The sequence below is a fragment of the Erpetoichthys calabaricus genome, chromosome 4, assembly GCF_900747795.2.
Source record: "Erpetoichthys calabaricus chromosome 4, fErpCal1.3, whole genome shotgun sequence".
NCBI classification, from domain to species: Eukaryota; Metazoa; Chordata; class Cladistia; order Polypteriformes; family Polypteridae; genus Erpetoichthys; species Erpetoichthys calabaricus.
In genome coordinates, this window is record NC_041397.2 from 124,802,776 (window position 1) to 124,812,947 (window position 10,172).

Here is a 10,172-nt window from a genome sequence, read left to right on the forward strand (position 1 = left end):
TTTATCGTCATCACTAGTTTTGTGATGGACTGGCACCTTGTCCAGTGCTGGTTCCCTGCTTATTATCTTGGTCAATGTTGCAGTAGCACCATATGTCCCATCAGGATATGAAGGACAAGTACATAGTTGGAAGGAGTAATTTGCAAGCATTCTTTCACACAGATAAAATCCACAAAAAATTATTGTAGTGTCCACCAACATAGGGGAATTCGTCCCTCTCCCAAATAGCTTAACATCCTCAAACCACTTGATCCAATTCAGAGATGCGGAGTGTCTAAGCTTAACATGGCTTCTTCTAAATGTCTTGATTTGTCTTCTGCCAGCTCACAATAATTAAGTAGTACTAATATAGAAAGAATGATTTTTATTAAACCAGATCAGAACAGTGAAAAGAAAACCCCTGTGTTGTGTGGAGAAGTATTCTGTATGATTTTGTTTGCTTATGCAATATGAAGAGAAATAAAAATACTTACAAAAGCACAGTTATGGAGACAGTAGTCCAGACATACAGTATACATGAAACCTACTGCTAGAGTGCCTCTGTCACTGCATTTTACACAGTCAAAATCATAATGTCAACATGTGTAATGAAATGTCATCTTTAGTTTTACATCAGCATTTTGTTTTTAATTTCCATAGCAACTTTGTTAATACAAATTCAAATTTTACTTCTTGTGTCTGGTCCTTTGTCTACTTCAGTGTAACAGGTCTCCTAATATTATCTTTTAGAAAATAACATGCCCTGTAAAGATGGCAGATCCAGCAGATATAAACAAATCTAAATATTAACATTGTTTGTTGATGGTGCTCCTCCTTGCTTCTAGTCTGTACCCCAGTTATCCTATAGGGTCTGCTGAAACCGTTACCCTTATAGGAGCCATCATATTGTTTCCAGCATTAGCTCAATCTTGCCTTACTTCATCTTCTTCTTACCTTTACTGTTGTGGTCCTTGACTGTGCTGATCTTCTGAATCAACTCAAATCCTCTAGCATACAAATTTTATAAAGAAATTTATAAAAGAAAATACTTTATATAAAGTATTAAATTAAGTACCACCTGTTACACTGAACAGAATTTCACAGGTTTGAAAACAGATGTGTTATGTCCACTGTCAACACAATACAAGCTCCCCTTACTCTGTGTTTATATTCTTTTTCATATTTTAATATTTTTAAACTACTGCTTTATTGTTAAATTTTGCATGTGCAAGCCATTTTATTATTGAAATGTGATGCTATATGAAAATACTATTTTATGGATGCATAGCTGGCTGTATATGAATGCAGGGTTTTCACATTTTTACTATACTGTATCTGCCAGTGTTTGTTAACCTTAAGTTTTACATGTGCATCTATCAGCCAAGAAAACACAGCTTTTATAGATATTGTGACAAGAAGGCTTGCAGTCAGTTCACTTATTATGTCTTGTAAAATATTGTTGACATTTCTTTTCCTACCATTTAATTGGTCAACAGGAATCTCCTTGCAGAGGTGGCAGAGGGTCAACTTAGTGAACATGAGATCATGACTGTTGGGCGCCACTATAGTAGTCGGGAGCAGCCTGAAATAGATATGAAAATCCTGCTCACTATGGCTCAGGAGCAGCTGAGGAGAAAAAGTTTTGAGGACTTCCCCAGACTGTTGAACTACTTCATACACAAAGATAAAACCAGGTAAAGAAAAGTGCTTTGTAAATGATTAATGAAACGTCCAACAGGAATACACAGTGGGTGGAAAATGTATGAATGGTTATTTTCATTGTACTATAATATCAGTACCTATATATTTAAAATAACCAATGATGATATTACAAGGTCTCATGAACCTAGTGTCCCTATTTTGTTTCCCCAGTGCCCTGTCACTGTTTGTGTAGAATATGCACATTTTTCTCAAGACTTTCATGGCCTTTTCCCTGGATACTCAGGTTTTCCTTTCACATCTTTAAGACATGTGTTTTATTATTTGGTCATTCTACCTGCCCCCTTGTTAAAGAGAGTTGGCCATGCAATGTTCTAGAACCCCTCCAGGGTTGATTCCTGCTTTGCGCTTAATGCTGCTTCATCCCCCAACGACAGTCAGGTTTGTGAGTTTGAATATGTTGTTTTACAATTACAAGTTTACACATTACACACCTAATTTTATCATCTGTACTGCATTTACAGTAAGTCATTGAAGTTTCCTCAAGGTGCATCACCCCAGTTTTCAAGTTTTCCATTGTTTTTTTTTTCCTCTCCTCATTCCTATCCAGGCTAAACATTCAATGTTTGACAATGTCACATTTAACAAGCATCAGTTATTCCTGCCTTCTGCAATAGACTGCTGTCCTGTCCAAGGTTAATTCTGGATTGTTGAAAAGTCTGTGTCTCTTTGTGTTGACATTTAATGGATAAAAAAGGAGTAAAAATGGTAGAATAAGTGATTATTCCAGTTAATGTTATTTTTTTCTTTGCCTTTACTGTAGTTTTTTTCAATTAGTCATTGATTTGTATTTAGGCATTTTTTGATTTCTTTAAACTATAGAATTATCTGTTGCTTCCAACCCAAATTAAGTATTATTACAGTTTATACAGCATAGTATTTTAAAGCTCATCTCGGTTTGTTTGTATGCAACACCATAACACATTGCCGCCTTATTTTTTGCTTTCATTTTTGTGTTGCTATACTGTATGGAAATAAATAGCATTTTCAGTCATTCTTACCTTTGTAGTCACTATGATTGAGCCTTGTAGATAAACATTTGAATATGTTCACCTTGACAAGCATATATTTTTATGTGGTAAATTTTAGTTGTTGAAAATATAGTTAAACCACCTAACCAAAAAAATAGTAAATGGTAGAACAGAATTTACACCAAAGTGATTATAGAACAAACTCTTAATAAATGTCTGAGTGCTATAAGCTGGTTTTATAACTACTAATATCAATACATTTAAATAAACCCCTACATAAAACCTTTTAGTTATGTGTGTTTGTATTATTTATTAATAAGTCTTCTCCCCTCAATGTATTTCTCTCTACATGTCTACATTTGACTTTCTTGGAAAAATGACTTTGCCATTGTCTTTCACTGCCTTGAAAAAGAATATTTCTTTTAACATGTACTATTTACTGTCAAAGTAACTGTACATAGCTCATCACATTTGCTAAAGATGGTATTTTTTACACACACACACACACACGCACACACACCCCCCCACACACACACACATATATATATATATATATATATATAAACTCATGTTCTATCATTGTTGGAAGCAATGTTCTGCTCTTTGACAGATATACAATAAAGAGGAATCCCCTGTCCAGAAAATCTTGGTCACACTTACATCTTCAGCACTTAAAGACCTGAACCATCTTAAAATATTCAATAATAAAGTGAGCAGTGAGCTCTTTGAAGATAATTCTTACCATTGATGGTCTGAATTAATGCATAAAATTACTAAAATGAATGCACTTTAAGTTTTTTTCAGTCTTATTAAAATTGACTTATAAGGAATTCCTTACTAGAGCCTTCCAGAACCTAAGTTTGATGATTCTGTCCTTACCTAGATGTACCTCAGAGTGCCTTAGCTCAACATTCCTTAAAATCAGACCTTACTTGGATGCCTGTTAGGAAAACATTTGACAAACCTAAGCTGTGCATTGTACACAAGGTTATGTAAACAAACATGAAAGCCAGATACCAGATATGCTTGTTGATTTAGCAGACAACATGGCATTATCTTGTTTAGAATCTTGAGATAATAATTCAGCATCCCCTTAGAGGAGGGACAAGAGGACCAATTAATGGAGCATGCAGAGCTGCTGACACTTGCTTGCTCTAATGAGTCCAATGTACATGCCTGAGCTGTAATTGCTGCCTTCCACACTACTTTGCAATTAGTCTGTGACATTGGTGCCATAAAGCTTTCCATGCTTGTCTTCCAAAGCTGGTATTGAATTTCTTAGTTTTTAGTCTGCATTTCAGGGATTTTCTGCCAAAATCTATCATAAATAATAGGCAAAAACTACACTGATGCCTGTCATTCTGTAATCTCACCAGATACCAAACTTAGAATAATGTCTATTATGAATGCAAACATTTTCCTGATACTGACTATATCAAATGTTTTCACAGGAAAGGCATGCTTCCCACTGAGGAATGCAGGACAATTTGCAAAGCCTTCAAGCTACCTGTAGCTGATGATCTTCTGAGAGCCATTCTGACAAAGTAAGTCAAAGCCTCATGACTTCGTCCTACTTCTTATCTTTTATGGAAATGTAATTTCAAGGATATATCTCTTTATTTTTTTTTGAGTAAGAACCCATCTTTTTGAGTTAACAAAATACATTACTTCTTACAAATTAACTAAGTAAACTGCATCCTGGATGCTGAGTTCAACTGGTTATGCATTGATTCATTGAACAACATATCACAAAATATATTACAAAATGTCTTTTTTAAATATATAATAATATATTTGGTGTTTTGCTCTGTCCTGGTGTATGCCCATGGCTTATCTTTGTGATTTAATTTTAGTTAATTTGGGTAATTAAGAGGCAACTGTCCTTCATAGTTAGAATAAAATTAAAACTTGTTTTTGCAAGAAATATTTGAAAATATTTGTTTATGTGACAGTAGAAAGAAGTCATTTCAATTGTTTCATTAATATGAATGAATTTGTTATACATATGGAACAGCTAATTCAGAAGCATTTTACTACAGAAACAAATAAGACCAGTATTTGTTTTCAAAAGAAAATTAATTAATAAGTATACAATATATTATTTACATTTCTACTTAGCAGATGCCTTTACACAAAGCAACTATCCAATACCACCCAAATGGACTGGGAGAGTTAAATCAAAATTGTTACTGTTGCTGTATTCTCAAATAAATTGGGTTTTAAGCAACAACAAGATAATTTTGTAGAATAATAACAGTTTTGTGCCCCAAGCCAGTCCTCCTTTCCGGACCTCAAGCACTGGGGCAGTTGTGTGCCAGATGCCTCTCATTGGTTTGGATTTCCATTTATACACATAACGTAAATTGCCAAATTTCCCTCTGGGGACAACATGGTTCTGAAAGTTTAGCATTAGATTCAGCCATTACTCTTACATTTTATGTTTTAGGATTAGATGAAAGTTAACAAACAAATTAGAGAAACACCAATAAAATAAGAACAAGCAAGATGAATACAATTAGAAATTGTGCACAGAACAATCAACAGTTTGAAGTCTCTTAAAAATTAAGGAAACCTATGTATTTGGTAGCCAGAAATATTAAGAAAGGAGAAGATGAGAGTTGAGAGGGTTAGGTACTTTTTGGTATTAGGAAGGTGGCAGTGTGAGGAAGCCACCTCACCAGATGTTCACAGCAATGACCTGAATAGGAAGACCCAAATGGGCAGCAGATCTTCTTTCTTTATCATGTCCTTTATTTATTTATTTTACATTTGTTCTTTCTCTCTGTGAAAATCCAATTGTTTGTTTATGTTAAAAATAAAAACACTATTTTAATATTTTTACTTGTCTGTTACATATCTAGTTTTTACATGTAAGAATGTGGCAAACTGGCACCATTAGTAGTGGTGTTTGTAAACAAATGTTTGCAGCATAACACAGAATTTGACTGAATTATTAATAAAATAAAAATTATATTATTTAATTGTTCCATGTTTTTATTTTATTTTTTAAAATTAGATTTGAAAGTGAAGACAAGCAACTAGATTACAATGTGTTTTTGTCAGAAATAAATTGGAGGGACAATCCTTTACCTTTCTATCAATCAGAAAAACCAGTTAAGGTAAGACAGTTGTGACATTCTTTGTGGATCATCAGTCAGTATTCTTAACTGTGTTTTTTTATGCTCTTGATTCTTTTCAGTAATATTGTCTTTTCACAGCAGCTATCATTCCTAATGAATTAGAGAAATATATAAGTGCAAAACAGGGATGCACACGTTAAAGTTCACCTTACAGGTCCACAGACCTGGGTGAAGTTCTTGCCCAATCAATGTCTGGATGAAGTTTGCTCAATCTAAACCTTTCTCTTTTTTGTGATTACTCTGTTTTTGCTCTCATCTCAAAGAATGCATTTTATGTTAATCTGTGACTCCAGAATCATCTTGTATAAGAAACATAGGTATCTGGATGAATACAGACAAACCAGGACCAATGTTTTGTCAGCTCTGTCTAATTCCCCAAGCTACACAGATATGCTCAGACTCCACATGATCATCTGCTAGGTGAAAAAAGAATGAAAAAAAGAATATGTCAAGTTAATGTACACTGTATTTTTCACCAGTAAATGTTACCCATATATCTCGTTGATTAGCAAAATCTGATATATTAATTTAATTATGGTAGAGAGGTTATTTACACTTTATTGGGTTTGGTTGGGATTTAGATGTATTATTTCCATCTATTGTCCAACCTGGTTAAATCGGTTCAGGTTTACAGAAGCCAGAACATATCTTGGAAGCACTGGATATAAGGTAGGCACCAGCTTTAGATGGGTTGCCAGCTAATTTTAGGGTGCACTCATATAAACACCTCCACATTGTCATATACAGTGTCAATTTAGAGACATCAATATAACTAACAGTTACATTTTGGAGTAGGTGAAGAAAAGCAGGGAAAAGCCCACAAATAAATAGGGAGTTGACTGGACTGGAATTCAAACCCAAGACTCTGGAGCTTTGAAATAAAAAAAAATTCAAAGATCTGCACCAGAATACCTATATGGGGGTTGACTTAATATAACCTTGCCGTCTATATATGATATTATTAAAACTGCCCAGAGTTCAGCCAGTGAAGGGGTAAAAGCTGTTACATAACCTGTCAGAGCTGGTTTTGTTGCTACAGTTTCTTCTGCCAGATGGATGTGGAACAAAGAGACCAGGGTGGGGGTTTGGGGGTTTTTGGGTGCAACACTTTATAAAGATGTCTGTAATGAAGGGCAGAGAGGTGCCAACGATCGTTTCTGCTGTGTACACTGTCCGTGTAAGATCTCATGATCCAAGACACTGCAGTTCTCAAACCAGACAGTGATGCAGCTGGTCGGAATGCTCTCAATGGTGCCCCTGTAGAATGTGGTGAGAAATGTTGGGTGGTAGACTCGCCTTCTTCAGACACTGAAGGAGGTGGAGATGCTACTGCTGTTTCTGTGTTGGCACAGAGTTTGGAGAGAAAAACATTATCTGATAATAACAACTGTGAAGATATGTACAGATTTTGTGGCTTAAATGGACTATGAACTCACTTTTTTATGGTTTCTGGTATGAGATTCTGGCTTAACAACCCTTGTAATGTTCTTCTCCACTCCAGGTATTTTATACATATATTTTTTACTAATTTTCATTTTACCCTTTTCTACATCTGCTCATAAATATCTTGCATGTTGTAATTTTGATTTTAATGATAACAAGTATTTTGTTTAGGGTATAAAGTGAAATGTTTTCCTCATTTCCTTGATACATATATACAGTATATATATAGTTATATATTTTTTTTAGGTGACTCTGAAACTAAGAAGTATTTTGTTACAGTTTAATTAATGGTATAACCAATTACTATCTTTTTAGATTATCTTTGCATTTACCTCTTTACATTACACTTTGTGGCGTTCCTTCCGGTCACTTTCTATTGTAACACAGCCTTGATATTCAAGTATATATAGTGTCCTTATTTTAAATAAAAAAATAAAGCAGGATATCCAGATATTTTTCAATTGTGTTTTCCCTTTTTATGTAAAAAAAAGGCAAACTAAAATCTTTTCAGAAGTAGTGATAGACATAGGTAACCTCAAGCAGATTAAGCATAGCCTCTGGTAATGCCTCTCAATTTGTGGAATGTGGATCGAAGAGACATGATTATTGTTCCACCTTGCAGGATAGCTTTGTTATTTTGAATAGTTAGCACTGCCACTTGAATGTATATGCAAATAGTTGGAAAGAAGTGGAAGTAGAATTACAGAAACTTAGTGGGTAGACCGCGTGCTTCACAGATAGAGTGTTTCTTTGTCAGTCCCATTGAATCAAGCCTATATTGATAAAATTACTGGTACTTGGATCATTTATAAATATATCATAAATTTATTTTGTTTATCGCAAATAGGTAGTTTTTTTTGTAATTTACTTCTTTTCACTTTCACTGTAACTTCATAAATCTTTGGTGAAATAAAATCAAAAGCAAGATGGTTCTGCTTCTATGACCCTTTTGTGAAACAGAGATTGACTGCCTTTTAATTTCTGTTTATAACACCAAAGACGAGAACACTTGTACACCTCTATTGACCATTGCCAAGTTTCTGAACTAAATATTACCTTCAAGATGCATAAATGATATTAATGCTGCTGCTTTAGGTCAGTGGAACACCCGTGGGGCAGTCTTTAAATTATGACAACATTCAAGTGTATCTTATTCGAATGAGTGGAACTGAACAATGTACCCATGAACAGACAACATGCAGTATGTAAGACAATAAATATAAGTTCTATCACACTATGATGACGCATTAAAGTCAGTGTCTGTAGCAGTGTTTCTTCAGATGCTGTCCTCTGGAAGTTGTCACACCACCGTACATATAGAGGCCTTCTGAAGATTAACTTACATTTGACACAAAAGATTTAGGTTTTTATCCAAGGCGGCTTACAATATTTGAGATAGAATTGGTTATATTTTTTTTGTTTTATGGTTTGGAGCACAAGTAGGTGATGTGACTGTGTGACTGCCACACTGTGTGAGTAGCAGGATTTGAACCCACAACCTCAGGGTTTGAAGTCCAAAGCCTTACCCATTATGCCACACTGCCACCTGCATTACCACCAACCAAAATACAGTATTGTCTTTGAATGTGTCCCAACATTTCTAAACATCAGTAAAGCCACTTCTCGCTTCAGGACTTCCCAGTGGACCCCATACCTCTCATCATTTGTTCCTTTACTTTGAAAAAGTTGCTATTAGCTAAGCGGTTAAATTATATGGACTGAATCATCTCTTTTATGTTCAAATCATATCTAATAATATCTCAACAAAATGTTTTTTATTGAGAGTACCAAGAAAGACAGAGATATTTCAGTTTTGGTCCAATTACATGCACAGGTAGATAATATTTAAGTGATGTTATTTTTTATATTTTAATATGAAGTCCAGAACAAAATAAACAAAAGACATTGAGACATTTCATACAAATGAATGGTAACTGTAAATCCACAGGGGTCTTGTGGTTCATGCTTTTGCATACTTAGAATTTTTCTTATAAGAAGAAAATACCACATAGCAGTTTTTCTGATGCATTAATGCACTAACGTACTTCCTGCTGTTTTAATCTTTTCAGTTTGTTCCCGACTGGAATGGAGAATCCAGCCCTCATGCAGTGATAAGTATCAGCTACAAGATTCTAATAGAGGATGTCTTTGGAAAACAAGACTGAGCTGTTAATAATCTTTTTGCAGAGTTTTTCTGTGTAATGGCATCACAAAACCTTTAACGATGTGATTATTACCTGGCTGCTTTTACTAGACTATTTTCCATTTAATAAAACTATATTTTGACCTGAAATGGTTTACTGCTGTGTGTATATATCTCTATATCTTTTTCTCTCTTTCTTTTTATTGTACAATATATAATATGTATCCAGGTGGCACCTGCAACATTTCAGATAGCTTGCCAAAATTAAAATTGTCAGGTTAAGCTTCTTACCACCCAGACGTGAATATCCCCTGCTGTTCCTGCCGACATGTTGCCCACCTCCAGTCTCACTACAGTGTTGCCCTGTGTTTTTATAGCCTGTAGTAAAAGTAAGTTAAAGTGGACTATTTCAACTGTCTGTTCAGATTGAGCCATTTGGTCTCAGAGCAATGAGAGCAAATATCCTCAATCTTTGTGCTGTTTCAAGAACATCTTCCCTACACTTTTTTACATCTACACTTATCAAGATGTATTGTTTACAGTCTGAATGCAAGCAAGGTTATTAGTTTATTGGCTTGTTGGGGACACAGCCATCTAGACCTGTTGGGTAAAGACCATGTTCCATTAGTGGAAATCTTCAAGAAAGCAAGCAGAGTACATTAATTTGGTGCTTACTTTGTGATATTTTTCTGTCTTATTAATTTATTTTTTAAGTTGTTTGGTATGACTTTCCCAAAAGATTTATTATGCTAAACTAAATAAAGAATAAAGGTTGGG

General features: G+C 34.6%; 1 protein-coding gene across 1 annotated transcript in view; it reads left to right on the plus strand.

The window, feature by feature from the left end:
- The window catches only part of efhc2 (EF-hand domain (C-terminal) containing 2), a 68,454-nt gene extending 58,909 nt beyond the window's left edge, over positions 1-9,545 (plus strand). The window contains exons 12-15 of the mRNA XM_028799760.2: positions 1,476-1,673; positions 4,121-4,213; positions 5,686-5,788; positions 9,322-9,545. Of these exons, the coding sequence (XP_028655593.1) occupies positions 1,476-1,673; positions 4,121-4,213; positions 5,686-5,788; positions 9,322-9,417 (490 nt within the window). The 3' untranslated portion in view covers positions 9,418-9,545. The remainder of the gene's footprint in view (positions 1-1,475; positions 1,674-4,120; positions 4,214-5,685; positions 5,789-9,321) is intronic.
- The last annotated feature ends 627 nt before the right edge of the window (positions 9,546-10,172 follow it).